Source organism: Haliaeetus leucocephalus, unplaced genomic scaffold (assembly GCF_000737465.1).
Source record: "Haliaeetus leucocephalus isolate CR32 unplaced genomic scaffold, Haliaeetus_leucocephalus-4.0 Scaffold206, whole genome shotgun sequence".
NCBI classification, from domain to species: domain Eukaryota; kingdom Metazoa; phylum Chordata; class Aves; order Accipitriformes; family Accipitridae; genus Haliaeetus; species Haliaeetus leucocephalus.
This window is the reverse complement of record NW_010972642.1, coordinates 10,348,709-10,365,311: the sequence shown is the minus strand read 5'-3', so window position 1 is coordinate 10,365,311 and position 16,603 is coordinate 10,348,709. Positions and strand designations below refer to the sequence as shown.

At 46.7% G+C, this 16,603-nt stretch overlaps 1 protein-coding gene across 3 annotated transcripts in view; it reads right to left on the bottom strand.

Moving 5' to 3' along the window:
* DENND2A (DENN/MADD domain containing 2A) overlaps window positions 1–16,603 on the bottom strand; it is a 56,310-nt gene that overhangs the window by 25,454 nt on the left and 14,253 nt on the right. Inside the window, exons 2-6 of one of the 3 annotated variants that reach the window (XM_010566261.1) lie at window positions 11,055–11,153; window positions 8,101–9,312; window positions 6,894–7,048; window positions 3,432–3,553; window positions 791–988 (exon numbers count right to left, since the gene is read on the bottom strand). In XM_010566261.1, the coding sequence (XP_010564563.1) occupies window positions 791–988; window positions 3,432–3,553; window positions 6,894–7,048; window positions 8,101–9,312; window positions 11,055–11,125 (1,758 nt within the window). In that variant the 5' untranslated portion in view covers window positions 11,126–11,153. The remainder of the gene's footprint in view (window positions 1–790; window positions 989–3,431; window positions 3,554–6,893; window positions 7,049–8,100; window positions 9,313–11,054; window positions 11,154–16,603) is intronic. The other 2 variants (XM_010566262.1, XM_010566263.1) reach the window with 2 other exon arrangements.

Genomic DNA, 16,603 nt, shown 5'->3' with positions numbered 1-16,603 from the left:
GTTGGTTTAAAAAAAAAAAAAAAAAAAAAAAAAAAAAAATCACCACAGACAGTCCCTGGTAGCCTCTGCTTGTCCTGCAAAGACTAGGATAAGCAACTGTGTTTTTATAACTGTGTTTTTGTAACATTCAATAGATAGACTGCTGCCAAACCTCATTTGGACTGAATACATTTCCTAACAGATCTGAAAGAAAATAAAATTGAAACAGAGTCATGCTGTATCCAAATACGAAGTAGGAAACGTTACTCCAGAAAATGTTCATGACTACAGACAACTCCTTTTGTCACTCAAATGTCAATATTTTCATTGTTCACCTACAATCACACCCTACCTTGAATTAGAATCAGCCAATGCATGGATTAGACCTAGGAAAGAACAACGGATTGCCAGGAGGGAATAACAACACAACACACAGACAATTTCTGTCCCATCCATCAAGCAAAGAAGGAAATATGATGGGGTATGTCTTTTGCAAAAATATTGGGTTTTTTCCCCCCTCTGACAAACTTCAACATTTATCCAAAAATTAAAATGCTTTTTTTTTTTTTTCTTCTTCTTGTCTCTTCTGACAATCATATCTCAGACAGAAAAATAACTTCCTCAAAACTTGCAGAGATATTTGTGAGCCTTCTCCTTCAGGCAGTAAGGGGGTTAAACACAAGTCAAGTCAACTGCCAGGACAACAGCTATCTTGCAGGGATGCCACACTGGAAACTAAAGAAAACATTGTCTCATACTCATGTTCCTGCATGGAAGAAGCCAAGCAAAAGAGATAAAGCCCTAGATTTACCTTGGGAATCTTCCTTCTCCTCTTGCCATTCTGAGGGTCTCCCAAGGAGAAGAAGGTGTCATCTGGACTGCTGGGGGTGGAGGGAGGGCTGATTTTGGATGGTGACCCAGTCCCATCACGGCTCAGTTTCCGTATGTCTGGCAGTTTGAAACTCCGCCGCTCTGAGTTTTGTCGGAAAAAAATGGGCTTGGAAAGTAACTGGAAATGGAGGAAAAGGCATGAATGTACACAGGACCTCGTCTGCCTTTGCTTCACTGCTAACGTTGTCATGGCGGTAAATCCAGCGGGGCAGCCACAGCACTCAGCTGGCAAAATAGTCCTGAGAACACTCACGGATTTCTGCACACGCAAGGAACTCACCCAGCCGCTGGGCTAGACCAGGACTATCTTGACCAGCAATTTAACCATGCCATATTCATTCCAGACCAGAACACAATCTCAGGGGTTGGCCAAGAAGCCTTGCTCCAGTGTGAAAAAAAAAAATATCTCCTAGGACTTGTGTAATCCACAGGCTGGGACTGTAAACAGGACAAGACTAACCAACCAGCCAACCACAAGCATTTGGGATCAGGAGCAGCTAGCCAGGAAGAACAGAGAAGCAGTGAGACCAGACAAAAAACACTGTCAGTATGGCTGTCTTTGACAGTAGCCAGAATTAAATATTTCAGAGGAGGGTACGAGAAATGCCATGATAGACAATTACGGAGACTGGTTTCCTCCTAAGCTCATTGGCAAGTTCAGTGGGAGCACAACAGTAGACATTTAAGTACCAGAGTAAAGTTCTTAAAAGTCCCTGACCAAAAACAGCATCAGAGAAGCAGAAAGCTCAGTTCCAGATAAAGAAGGGGAAACCACTTCTCACCAGAAAGATGCTCAATAAAGAACTCTTTTTATCTTCTCCTACAGAATTTCCCAGCAGTTATGACAAGGTTAAGTTGCACCTTTTCTGTGCACTGTATCTGCTGCGCTCCCAGGGGATGTATCTACGTGGCACTAAGCGATGTGGGGGAGAGGTATTCCAAGCTAATTCTGAACAAGGCACAGCAGCACCATAGCTGAGGCAGCATAATGATCTGCATCCATCAACAGACACACTCAGCAGAGTTATTAGCCAGACCAATTCATTCATTCAGGTTAGCTCAGGTGTCTCTGGATGGTTTGGCAGAAGACGCTCAACTCGCAAAAATGCTTACCACCCACAGAGAAGTCACACGTTAAAATGAGGCTGGGAAAAGCCTTTGCACTGAAGAATCTCATCCTGCGCTAGCAATACAAGATGAAAGTCTGTCCACACCCATCCCCATCAGTCTCTAGCCTGGCCAGGCTCTCCAGTGTGATTCACACTGCAGTTGCAAACCCATCAGTTGCCAAGAGAGCTGCAGCTTTTCTTTTCTGACTGATGCAGATCATGGCTTTTAGATGTCAAATCACTGCAGTGTAACATAATTACTCCTGTTCAGCTCTTTACTAAGTGTCTCCTGCTGGGAACCATATCTATGGTGAAAGGCATTCCTGTGTAACACTGCAGCCCCCTCTTGATAGCACAGGTGGGAAATCAGGGTGCACAGGTGATTGCAAAGCTCTCTGAGGGAAATCAGCTTCATCCTCACACTCACATATAGACCCTTGCTGCTCTAGACCTAACTAGCAACAAGGAGAATGGATTAAGAACCACAGAATAATTTTCACTTTTAAGTGTTGAATTATACAAAGAAACCTCAGTTGCTGATTAAGCTGGTTGGAAAAGAGCAACGCGGCAAGAAATGCTGCACATCAAACTTCTGAAAACATTGGGTAACAGCTCTAATAATAGCTGCAACTTGGAGAGCATGGGAAAACCCTTTGGTCAGGAAAATGATGTTTAGATCTCTGCTATCCACTCTTAACGCAGTTGTTGTGAAGATGACTTCTGCTGCCATATTGCCCCTGCTGTTCCAGGCTTGGACTATCTAAACAGACAACAGGAACCAACCAAAACAGCTTGGGAGGCTGAGAGCAAGGCTGGCCTTTGTAAGCCCTGAGCAAAAGATGCAGACCAATGTTTTCTACCTCTTCGTTCAGTTTCACTGCCAAGGAAGAAAATGGCACCATGCTGTGAGCTGTGCTGCTGGTGGGGACATCCTTTTAGTATCAGCCCCCTAACCAGGGGACTGGCATTGCATTAGTTACCAGCAACCAGTCTCACCAAGGAGAGAGCAAAAGAGTCACCCTAAGGGAGGGGGTTGTAGAGGCATCTTGGCATCAGCATGGGCAGACTGTGTACTGCCCACTGACACTGAGCCAAGATGACTGCAGGGCTTGATTACCCAAGCACTTAAATGCCCTCTTTGAGGGCAGGAAGGGTTTTCTTGCACTAGATTAACAAAAGGTCTTCCCCCCTACCAGGGGAAGGTAGCTCTGGTGTGAAAAACAGTGAAAGCCAACAAACCATTTGTATAAGGGAATGCTGTTTATTACTTTGATAAAGGGCAATAAATACCCTCTCATCAAACTGTGCTCTGATCAGTGGTAAAAGACAAAAAAGAAAAAACTTCAACATGATGAAGGTCAAATCGGCAAAATTCCACTTTTTCCACACAGAACCTGGATTTCACCCAAAAACTTTCTGGAGCCAGAGACGTGGCCACTCAAATCAAAGTACCTTAGTGGGAGTCCCAGGTACAGAAGAGGTGGGAGATGCTGGGAAAGCCAGGACACATTTCTTCCCCAAACAGCGGCTGTTGGTCTCAATGTCTTCATAAGGGTTTTCCTTCGATGGTGGATCTGCAGCAAAAAGCCACAAGCAAAAGATTGTAAGTGCAGAAAATCCTTGAGGTTGGCCATAAAAATCTGTTTGGGCATCTGCTGGCCTTCTCCCACCTCCCACATCAGACATAAAGACCTGTTCTTAAGCATTCCTGCAATTGCTTAATTGTCTCCATAGCCCTAGAAGTCCAGCTGCTTGCTGGACAGTGTCCAAACCCTGACACTGACATATGCAGCCATAGGAACATATCACAGATACTACAGATGGAAAAGACGCAGCGAGTCCTCAAGTTCATTTCCCTGCCTTCAGAGGAGCTGTGAGGTTCTCATGCATATCAGTCCATAATTATATTTCCTTCTTTCCAGTCTTCTGCTTAGAATTGTCTCCAGATGAAACTGTGAGCTAAAGGCTAGCATAAAGGTCCCCTCTTCTCTGTTTAAACCCCACATTTAGGGGGACCTCTGGTCATCATTTAATTGAGGGTGAAGCGGCGCACAGCTCTTGGGCTGACTCTGCATAAAGATTTAATCCACTCTCTGAACATGGATGTCTGTCACAGAACACAGGTTTTCAAACACATCTACCAATCATGGATGCCTCGATCTCACATGGCCCACTTTAGAAGGAGGAAAGGATTCACCTCACCTAACCTAGGCCATTCAAAGTCAGGATGCTGTCTCCCTGGAGGGGGCGGGGAGGGGGGAGGGACTCCTCTAAAGTAACATTCAGCTCATTCTTACCTAGGATCTGCTCAAAAACACAAGGCTTGAATGACCACACAGGTGTCCATTTCTTTCCATTTATCCTAGACATGAGGCACACAACTAATCTGAGTTTTAAACACCCAAAATTACATATAATGAAATTCTTAGATTCCACTCCTCAGCAGTGCTGGGAAATGCAAGTACAAGCATGTTCAAAAAGAACACACAACTCTGAAAAAGCAGGTTGTGACACCTCTATCTGAGCATCTAAGAAACCAATGACAAAGGATTAGCCCAAGCATCTGCATGGGCAGGCAATTTGTTATGAGATTTCTCTCTTCATTGCCATCATTTCTTGCCATTCCAGTGGACAGCTGGGACTCCAAGCAACTGCCTTTCTCTTATTGTAACGTAATGCTTGGCTGAGAGCAAAGACTGGAGGTCATTGATGCTGCAGGCCTCTGGAGCAGGGACCAGTAACAGCTGTAGGATCTAACTGGCATGCTCCCACCTGCCTCCTCTGCTGGGGCAGGAGTGCAGTTGAAGTCTTCAGACAAGGACAGAAACACAAATCTTTTCCAGCGCTGTCTTCTATCTGTGGCTTGGTGATACCCAGCACTACAGTGGTGGATCTGAATTCACCAAGGAAGAGAAAGTAAGCATGTGTGACACCAGCAAAGCAAGTCTGCATGAACATTTTCTCAGCAAACATGCTCCTGTCCCTGAAAGTGGCTCCACTTTCTAATTGCAATGGCACACTTCAGTACTGAAAATATACTTCAGCTGTCACGTAACTGCGTAGATTGGAGAAAAAAGAACAAGCTTGGGTTCTGCTGCCTATCCCATCCTCAAACTGCTCGTCAGCATGTTCAATTAGCCTCAGTCTGGAAGAACAAACACCATTTCTTTCTTTTTGACAAATAAACCTTGTCATCCATCTGCCCATTACAATCTCCAATATTCCAAGTAAGCAATGGCTAATGGGTAAAAAGATGGTGCATGAAGGGACTCTGTGTGATTTGCTGGGAAAAGGAATGGTTCTCCCACCAATAGCTGAACCCTCCCCTAAGTCATGCATGTGAATATGCAGCGTACGTGTGGGCTTGCATGCCCTGATGGACACACATGATTGTCTGTGGGTCAGCACTAGTATCCTGTGGCTGAAGTCTTGGTTCCCCCTCTGTTGGTGTGGTTTCCACATGTTGTTTGTTTTGTGGACTACACTCGCCTGTGGTCTTGTGAAAAACAAAACTGTAGCTTTTTTTTTTTTTTCCTCCAGTTATCCATGTCCCCCCCTCCTTTTCCCAAGCTTCCATTGTAACACCACCAGGACTGCAGGAACCAATTAAAGATCACTGACTCCAGGCAAAGCCTAAACATGCAGCAAGAAAACAAAAACCAAACATGGCCCATTAGCTGACCATTACCCATAACTTTGTTTTCTTCTAATCTTTGCAACTAAAAGCTGGAGGGGAGAGGAATTTCAGCCTGGTATTTGAGTTCCTTGCAAGCTTGGGACACAGGGGTGTGCTTGTGTTTGAATGGATGGATTTGCCTATACAGCCACTCTGTAATGCTATCCATGTTATTCCAGCTGACGAGGTGACCCTTACTCAGTGGTTTCTGAGACCTCCCACCACGCCCCAACACAAAAAAACACCAGCAGCTGCTCAGGCAGTCTCTGTTCCTTTGGCCCCCCAACTAAAGAGAAGAAAAAAGCAAACATGAGCCCCCTAGCTCCACAAACGAGGCTGACGGCTTCAAAAATGTCAAAAAGGACAGATTAGCATCATCTTGTCTGCCATCAGTCCCAAAGGAACACAATTCCTTTGAGAGATCTTTCTTATCAAGTATGATCCATTTTTATTCATATCAAAATAATAATGCCTGACCTGCTCCTCAGAAAGCACATCTCGTCCCATGCCGAACAACACAGACCACCTTTGTAGGGTTACAGCTGCATGGTGAGAGCTGATGCAGCTATTCTTTTCCTATCCTGCTAAACTCAGCCAAGAGCTTTACCAGCCTACAGCTACTAAAACTTCTAAAGGCTTTTTCAAGAGGGATGTTTCTATTCTGTGTTCCATAAAAGGCCATCTAACTCAAAATATTTAAAAACACTATATAAATTGAGAGTGTTACAGGAAATAATCTTTAAAATGGCATTGATCTGCCCTCAAAGTTAGAGAATGAAATAAAACTCGATTTCAAAGATTGTGGGACATAGTTTCTTAATTTCAATGGTACCTGGAGCCATACACAATCCTATTTCTGAACTGCAGAACTGACTTCAAGGCTACGTTTTCAGGCTGTTTGCATCATCTCAGTGGTGACAAGCTCACCACAATGGACAGACCAGAGCTGTGAGAATTAGTCCACAGGACAAAAGGAAGACAGAGGAGAGATGCCAGCAAAAAAACCAAAAAAGCTAGTTCCCACGTGCCTCAGGTTCATCTTTGAAGCTGATGAGTTTTGAATTATTCCATCCCTTTTTCTTATTACTTGCCAATAATGTGTGTAAAATGTGTCTTGGTTTGCATCTGGATAATAAACATACTTTATTCAGCACCTCTGGTGAGTGCCTGTTGACCACAAGTCTTCTCAGTTACTCAAGCATTAGCAGTCAAATCCCTTCCCCGTCCAAAGCTCCTACCCAGTATGTCCTGTCCAAAGCTCCTACCCAGGATGTCTTCATAGACGTTCTCCTCAGATAAAGTGCGTGTGAGGGCCAGCTTGGTCTGCGCGTACCAATCCACCCGGCCGTTCTCAGACGATGACTGCAGCAAGTCTTCAAACTCATACGACTTCCTGCACCATTGATAGGAGGGGAGAAGGAGCAAAGAGGAGAGTGATACAGTTAACCAGCATTTACAACCAAATCACAGCTAATTCACTTCTCCAACATGCCACACAGCTGGCAAAATGAAATAGGGAGAAAAGAATGTTTCACAGCCTCATCCCATATAGAGCATGAAAAAGTAACACTGAAATTGGTTATTTTTATCAGCCACAGAAATAAAGGCATTTCAGGGATGCTGTAGATAATCTGGGTTGTCACGGCAATAGCACACGGTGAAGGTGCAAGTGTTAAGTGGCACAGCCTGCAACATGGCACAGAACCTTAGGCCATGAGAGGTCCCATTCACAGCACAGATCCCGCTCTTGGCCAGAATAGGGCAGCCCCCAAATCAGCTCTCTGAGCAGTAGAGGAAAGCAATACTTGCATGCAGGATGGCAGAAAGGGTAAAAACAATTAAGTGTCCTCCACTAACAAACCTGGAAAGTTTCAATTTCCTTCCCGTGCCCAAGCCAGGAATTTTTAGGTGACAGTTTATGCAGGCAGCATTAGAAACAGCTGTGCATTTTATGCTCCCCACCCCAAAAATGTGTGACAATTATATGGGAGGGGAGAAAAGGCAAGAAAACACTCCAGAAGAATATATACACATCAGATTGAGTTAGAGGAATATGTTTACTATGAACAGTGAAAATGCTGTGGTACAGTCTAGAGATTATCATTCCAGACCCCGTTCCAGACCAGCTGTAGTCATTTTGTAATTTAACAGATTTTCTGCTAACAAAACAAAACCCTAAACTCCTCAGTCTTGGGCTTGAAGGTTAAGCCATGTAATGCAGTGACCTTAAAGCCAAAATCTGCCATGACTTATCCCTTCACAGTTACCCTGTGAAGTTGTGCTGGCCACTCATATGCCCTAAGAGATGACCAAGTGCTGGTTATGGCCAGCAAGGCTCTCTGGGGAACGTGAGTGACCAGGGAAGATCTGTCTCTCCCAGAGAGATATGGGAAGGCAAGACTCCACAATGAAGACCAACACCTTTGTGAAACACAGCCTGAATACCTGTGGTCGGCGTTGTTCTTGTGCTTCCCGCTCCAGAGCCTCCTGCTGACAGCTGACGGGGGAGGAGAGGAGGGGAGGGGAGGGGGAGGAATGGATGGCAGAGGAGGTAAGTTTCTTTTATTCCTAGCTGCTGGCACCCAGTCCTCTTCCCCCTCGTGTTTGAAAGTCCGTCGGGGCTTTGGCAGCGGGTTGATGAAGGGTTTCTTCTCCGGCACTCCTGGCTCCGTGTACACGTTCTCCACCATGCAGTCCTTGGATTTCACATGAGAAGTTCTTACCTCTTCTAGAGTCCCAAAAATTGGCTCACTGATTTCAGAGTCCAAGCCAAGAAGCCTTTTGTTGATCTCAGCCCCACATATGCTCTCATGGCCCTCGGGAGCTGTGTGTCCTTGTGCTGCCTTCTCCTGCAAGCACTGTGGGGAATAGTAAGTACCAGGCAACTGTGGCTGCAGCTCTGCTGAGCCGTCTTTCAAAGCCTGCTCTAGCTTCTTGACCTGACTAAGCACTGAAAGATTCTCCTTCTGGACCTCCCACTTCCCACCTTTCACCTCCTTACATTTTACAGGGCTGGACTCCACTTCCTCATCCTTCTGCGCTTCCCCCTTTCGCTCTGCTGCCTGCCCTGTGCCTTTCTGAGTTCCTGTTTTCCGCTCATTCTCTTTCCCTGCCCCTTTGCACTCCAGTTCCCAGTTCATAAGTCTCTTGGTCTCGACTTTCCGAGTCACCAGTGCTTCCCCACTTGTCTTCTCAGTTACACAGGGCACCTTGTGTTCCTCTCTAACTCCTTGCTCCTCCTCTCTGCGAGGAGCAGACTGCGTTTCCTTTTTCCCTTCCCATTCTGAAATTTTGTCCTTGATGCTGAAGGACTTATTCCTCAAGGCAATTTTTCCAGGTGACCGTATATTCTGAGTGCCTCCTATCTGTCTCCTGATGATTTTACTGTTTTCTTTAACGTTCAGATCCACAGACGGGTCACTGATGATCATTTTGGGACTAAGCATGTTCTGCTGAAAGCAGTCTAGCCTTGGATCCAACATCAAGTTCTCCAAGGCTCCCAGTGGATTCTTCCCCACAGAAGAAACTGGTTCAGCTTCAGGTGTTAAACCCAGGGTGACAAAGGCACCTTCAGAACATCTCTCATTCAAAAATCCACACAAAGGTCTTTCTAATTCCTTCACAGCTGCTGTATTGTTTTTATCTGCAAGCTTGATCCTACACACCAAAGACAAAAAGAGAAGAAACATTCACCACCATTGCTCACCCTTGGTTTAGTCCATCAGCTCTACAAGCTCTACTTGTAAAGCTGATAACAGCAAAGGATGCTCAAACCAAGCACTTGAGAGACAGGCTTATGGGGGAGGACACTCAGGGAAAGGTCCTTCTAGCCAGAATACAACAGTCTCCTCTTGTTACGACTAAGACGCAGTTTGAAGTGAAGTCTTTCTCTGTGGCAGAAGTAGGTGGCAGGTGAGAGAGGTATTTTTTGTACATCAGACATGCTGATATCAATGAGAGGTTCACCAGCGTTTGTGTCTGCATGTGTGTTTGTGTTCAGAAGTGCAGTACAGTTTTTGACATTGTCAGGGCATTAAGCAGGTCCACTGCAAATAAATGCAAAATGGATCATTTGCAAACAATAGCAAAATTGCCGCTGTTAAACAGAGGAGAAAACATATGATACAGCTTGCATTCCTCTAGTGCCTGCTCAGAGATTTCTCTCAGTCCATCCAAATATTCCCCAAATGCATATTAATACACAAAGACTGCACTTTTATTATTATATTTCTATGGCTGTATCGTCCCAGGCCACACGCGGGCTTGGGCTCCCATGCACCCTGGCACACTCTCGCACCCTAGAGCATGTGACATAGCACCCAGACACCAGATTCAACATTCTCAGAGCAAAGGATTAAAAATCTTCACTCTTTGAGTCCAAACTGCACCAAAAATCCCTAATATATTTAGTCTAGGGATTTCCAATTGTGTGATATCACAATATTGTGATATTTTATCAATATAGTAAAGTTCCAGCTGAACAGATAGTTATTCCAACACAAAACGTTTCTGAACCGAAGCACTTACCCATGTCTTTGGGGTTTGCCTGTGCTTGGGAAACAGCACCAGGACAACACAAGGTAGTTACTGGGATGCAAACCCATATCATTAGTCCCATTTAACCATGATCCCAACACTGAGACTCAACTTGGGAGGTTGCTCCATTAACTTAAATGTATCAAGTGTGCATCTTCCAGAACTTAGCGCTCTTGTAAGAGCATCCATATGGATACCCTGCGTGCTGCCAGGCCTTGAGCTTTGTCCTGGAGTTAAGCAACACTAGCAGCCATTGCAGACTCAGTTGTAGTGCAAATTGAGTCTGGGATGGGTTTCTGAGCAGAAATGGGACCAAAGCCAGATGCTGTCCTTCCCTAGCCTCACAGATATTTAACTCCTGGCTGTGTCAGTGACAAAATCATACTTTGGTTAAGAGCTGGCACTGTGAACACTGCGGCCTTTCCCAAGGAGCAGGGCATGGCAGTTCCATTGGTGGTTGACTGCACAGTGAAAACCAAAGTTGGACACTGGGAAAAACCTGCAATGGGTGGGGAGAGTAGGGCTTGTCTGAGGAGCCTGTGGAGTCTCCAGTGTTGAAGAATTCAAGTGCAGGCGGGGCAACCATTGACAGGGATATCATCAGCACAGTCTTACCTTGGGGCAGACCTCTTCTAGCACTATGAATCTAGGACATTATCAGTCTGACCGGATGCTAAAACGCACAACATCACAGTCCTGACATGGTAATGAAACCATCAGAGACCTGCAGGGGAGTGTTTTAAGGTGTGAGAAGAGAGGGACACTGCAGAGCAGAGAGAATGTTTCCTTCCTTTGGTTTTCTTTCGGTTGGGGATACCAAACACAAGCAAAGCACCTGGCACTGAAACATGGAAAGCTCTCACCTCTCAACAGACTTGCAGACACTGCTTTCAGACTTGCTGCTCACATCGGCCACCTTGCTAGCTGTCATCATGTCAGCACACAGCAGGGCAGCAGGTCACCTGCAGACAGACACAAGGAAGAGGCATTGCTCTGTGCTCAGCATCCTTCTCTCTTCCTTCTACACAAACACACATGCATGTTTCTCCTTGAAATCCAGGAGAAGAGCAGAAGCAAGACATGACAGCTCTCTGAGCACAGCCTCAGTTTCCTTCTCTGCAAAATGGGAAGAGAGGTGATAGCATTACCCCTCAGAAGCCCAGGGAGGAGTTGACAGGTTTTGACGGCAAAAATGTTATTTGACTCCGCATCAACTGCTGTAACCTGACTTGAATAAGGAGCATGTTTTATGAAGGCTTTTATTGTTGCAAAAATCTCAGTGGACTTAGATTTTTTCCCTCACAGAAGACTAAAACAAAAACAATTTTAGAACAACCTGTGTTAAGGCCACATGACTGAACTGGTCCCTTGTGCATGCAATGCTCTCACAACATCCCCAGCTTGGGACAGAAAACATTTTAGGCTGAAGAGGCATTGCACTACAGCCACTGGTTTCCTTCTCTCTGGTGGGCCATGTTAGGCTGCTACTGATCTGATTTCAGAGGACAATTCCTCTTGGGGGTAAGATAAATCAGTCACAAAAGTGAGTCATTCTGTTTGTCTCATGATTTCTAGCATTCATGGAGTGACTGTCCCTCTCTTCTTCTGAGTACTTCTGCTACCTGGTCAATGCAACAGACTCCATCCTCTTTTTATTGCTCCACAATACTCCTGCTTGTTAAATAAAAAATAAAAGAATCGGTCTGTTACTCTGCAGCACCACCTCTCCTCACTTCTCAGGGTGGTCTGCCTGCTCTGCAGCATTTCAATGACAACAGGCTCACCATCTTGTAGGCAATACTTGCAAAATCTGAAGCCTCTCAAATCTGTCCACTTGGCTGGTCTGCCAGATGCTGCCCCACCATGCCTACCATTCGGCAACAAGACAGAGTGCCTTGGGAAATTCAGTAGGTTCTTGTAGTTAAAAAAATAAAACCCACCACACCAGAAACAGTAAAGAACAAAAGGATCTCTCATCTCCACTGTTCAAGTATTTTGGGCAGAGAGAGGAAAAAATTAAAAAAAAAAAAAAATCAGTCTTGTTTGTTCGCAGTTTTCTCTCCCTCCCTTTATCCCACACTGGCAACGTTCCTGAGGCGAGGAGTGAACTTTGGGTCAACTCAATGTGTACACACTCAGGGCAGCTCATTGCTAACCATTAGCGGACTCTCTTTCCCCAGACAATAAACCCCCTTGGCTTCTCTTCCTCGTTAGTAACTGGAACAAACACCCACTTCACTTCTAGACACAGAGTAGCCTTGCAACACTGTCAAGAAAATTCACCAGCCCAAGGAACAAAATCTATTCATCCATCCGTTAACTGTTATGGATTGAGAATAATGAAAAACTAACGATCGCTCCCATCCCCGGCCAAAGAATGACTCACCCAGGCAGCCAAAGCAGATTCCTGCAAAGCTGCAACAGAGGCTGCTCTACACTTGGCTTACAACACCCTTAGAGCAGGGGTCTCTTCACTCATCACTCATTTAGTGCTTTGCACAGCAGGGTCAGTGGCTGGAGCTCCTCGGCACTGCCTTTAGCAGTAGGAAACGTGACAACAACGGGAGTCGGCATACACACAACCCCTGTGGCTCTGCTGCCACACCGAATGTTCGCTTGGGATGAGCTCCTCTGTCCTGATAAAATCACACAACTTCCCCATCAGGAAACTCCATATCTCAGCCTTTTCCAATAGCCCCCTAGAAAACACTGCCTTGAAAATGAACATCTGGGTATGAGCAAACGTGTGCTGGTGCTCAGCACGGTCATGTGCCTCTCCTGTGGGAGAGGCCAAAAAGAAGATAAAACAGAATAAGAGGTGCACTCGTTTCTTCATCTATAGTGGATGGGACAGGCCCCATCGCCCTCGGTGAGCAGAAGCAAGGCACGAAGCAGTTGCTGAGTGCTGCAAAAGAGACTCCTGTGAAAGGAGCACCACTGCAATCAGCAGATCAGCATGACTTGGAGCCAAGACCAGAGGGACTTCTGTCCTCCCCAGCCACCACGCGTGGCAGAAGTAACCAAAGCAATGCACTCACAGTAGGCAGATTAAAGAGCGGGCCAGGAGCGTCCAAAGCAGCAACACATCAGATGCTGCAACGTGACAACAACCAGGTACCTACCAACACACCCATTGACAACACATGCCACTTAGGGGAGTAAAGTCATCCCTAGGAGATACACAGAGTTCTGTGCCTTCACAGCAGCAGGGTATATAGGGCGTCCTCAGCATCACCTAGGGGATTATTGTAGCACATTAGCTGGTCCTGCCCAAAATAGTAAACATTTTTGCAAACACACTGGAAGACATGAGGGAAAAAGAGAGTCACCTCTGGAATAAAATAGCAGAAAATAATAAAGTACCTCCCAATCAGCCCAACAGCCAGATAATTTGCTTGGGGCCAATCCCAAGCCCAAATGAACTTCAAAGGTGATGGGATCATCTCTTCTGTTAATAAGGTCACCAGAAACAACTTGCAGGCCTGACCCACAGGCATTGCGAATGCCTGACAAGAGAAAACTGGGATGGCAGTGATAGAAAATTGCCTCCAGTAGGAAAATAAAAGTTAGGTCTTCTCTACCGAGCTTTGGCTCCACAAGGCACCCAGAGTTAACACGACAGTTCACCGCAAAGGGCAGGGGGAACTCCCATTCCTCCTGTCTCCCCACATCTCTGCTACAATTGACCACACACTACCCTGATTGTGTGCTGGCTCAGGCTCTCTTTGGAGCACCTCTGTGACCTGCTACAGCTCGTTGAGAGTTTTAGACAAAGCAGCTCATGGAAGGGGTTCAACATGCACCTGATCTGGTACAAGGGAGGTGATGCGACTGTGTGGACAGGAGGGAAAGAGGGAGGGAAGTGGGGAGAGAGAGCACGAGAGACTCTGCATGTAGGGATGGCGAAGGGAGAACTGCCAGAGGCTTAGAAGTGTTATCCAAAATGCTCTGCTTTCCTGCCTCATGTGCGATTCTATCCCAGTCAAAACCAGGACACCAGGGCCCTACCAACTGCCTAGAAGAAACAAGCAGAGCTGAGTTCAGTTAGCAGGCAACCCAAGAAGGACATACATACATCAAGCTGGTACTTCTTGACCGGTCGTTGCTTTCTCTAAAAACCACACAAGAACTTTCTACTGGCAATGGGAGGCACAGCCCTGCGGCAACCTGAGCCCAGAGCCGCTGCTTCTGGCATGTACATCCTGGAGCAGCAAGGCTATAAAAGGGGAGAGAAGATGCCGAGGCCCATTTGGAGAGCCTCGCCACTGCAATTTATTCAGTAATCCCTGCCATTGTTTGGGGGAACAAAGCAGTCATCTGATATCGTTTCAAAATTAAACTGGGAAAGGAAGGACAGGGGAGGAGGTGGGAGGAAAGAGGGAGGGGAGGCAGCTCTCAAACCTGTTGGCCGGACCCTGGGAAGGATGTTAAGTCTCCCAGCAGAAGCCTCTCGTTGTATCTCCCACACACACCCGGCCTCACAATTCCCAGGGACATGTGATAGGGGCTTCCTGCTACCAAGCAAAGTGAGACCTACCCCGACCTCTCTCTTCCAAACAGAGTTCCTGCCTGCTTTGTGTTCGCAAAGAGGCGTTTGTTTACTGATCTACCATTGGCATGCAGGAAACAGCCTTGAAATGAGCTGTAATCATCTGTCTCCAGCAATAGCTGTTTGGCTTTCTTCTAATTTAAGTTTTCCTCCCGTCCCCCCTTCCCCAATGCCCTCTTCCCCACTTCCGATCAAAACGCTTTTGGAGTACGCACATCTGGTTCAGGGCACTAGATACTACGCGATGTTTCCAAAGCAACCAGTGCATAAAAAAGAGGCGCTGACAGTAGGCACGCTCCCACTCCCAAAGGACAAAGAAGTCTTCCAGAGGAATATGAGCTAAACTCTTTCAGGGAGAGCAAGAAACCAGCTTTGCCCGCTGTACTTGGTACAGCCACCAGACGACGACAAAAGCCAGAGGAGCACCAAATGCCTTGCAGTCTACATCACAAGAAACGTACACAGCCAGCGCGCGGGTTGCACACGTGGAGTCTTGCCTCCGATAAGGTCAGGCAGCAATGGCAGCCAGCCTCCCAGGCCTCCCTTCTTTGCTATTTTGTTTGTGGGGAATAAATCAAGCATACCTCAAAGGGTCTTGTGGTTTAGGGATGGGTATTATCATTGCCGCGTGCTGGAGGCCATGTCTCAAGATTTTCTTTGCTCTGTTTGCTCTGCACCTCGCACAAAAATCGGATACAAGTCCGTAACTGGATACTAGCCACACCACTGGTGCATATAAACAGTAAGGCTTCACAGCAGCAGGAGCGACCTGCAGCTGATCAAACTCTCCTCCAAGAAGAGAAAACACACACTGCGTTTCTTCTCCTTGGTGCTCACAGAAACAGTCTCTCCAGTTACTTTCACAAGGAACCCTGAGCAGCCAGACAAAGCCTGCAAGTAATACCTCTCTGCTCCAGTGCTTTACAGAACAAAGGATGCAACATACAGACAGGAACAACGAGACAACAATATATAACATACATATATAAAGAACAGGAAGGATGCCAAGACGACAAAACACTAACAGGAAAATCATGAGTAAGGGGAAGCCAACAGTTAAAGCCTTCAAGGCTCCCTCCCCCAGCCCTGGCTCTGTTTCGAGCCCATTTCCCTTTGGGGGAAGAAGCAGCCATGAAGATGTGCACTTGTGCACAACCACACACCCAGAGGCCACTGCATGGGCCCCTGTGCACAGTCCCAGCACCAGGCAGTGTCCCTGGGCCTGGGTATGAGTATGCTGCCTTCCCGAGGTCCCTGGCAGCAGCGTGACCTCAGGGGTGAGCCCCTGCAGAGCAGGGAGGACAACAGCCGAGTGGGGACGCAGCTAGAGCCGAGAAGGGCAACAGGACCCAAGAGCAGGCTCCCTCAGCAAAACCAGATGTTTGCAGTGGGGAAGGCACTGATTCGAGGTGCCCAGCACCAAGGCAAGGGTTTTCTGAAACTTGAGCTCAGGGTGTTTGATGCAAAGCTCTGCAACATGTGCCATGAGCCTTCCCTAGCTGACAGCAGCAACAGTTTCTCCTCAGAGGACTTCCATGAAGTCCACTTCTTTCCTCTCCCAGTCAGCCCTGCAGATGAGCGTAGGCCAAGGTCTGGGAGGATGGGCCACCTCTGCAACAGCAGGGCTTCTCCGTGGCATCCAGTGAAAGGACAATTCAGCTTTCACACAAGAAAAAACTTTTTTACTGAGAGGGTGACCAAGCACCATAGAGGTTGTGGAGGCTGTCTGCTTAGAGATACTCAAAACCCAACTGGACAATGTCTTGAGCAAACTGCTATATGTGACCCCACTCTGAGCAAGGGGCCGGACTTGGCCATCTCCAGAGGTGCCTTCTCACCTCAGCTAGTCTGCCGTCCTGTGCT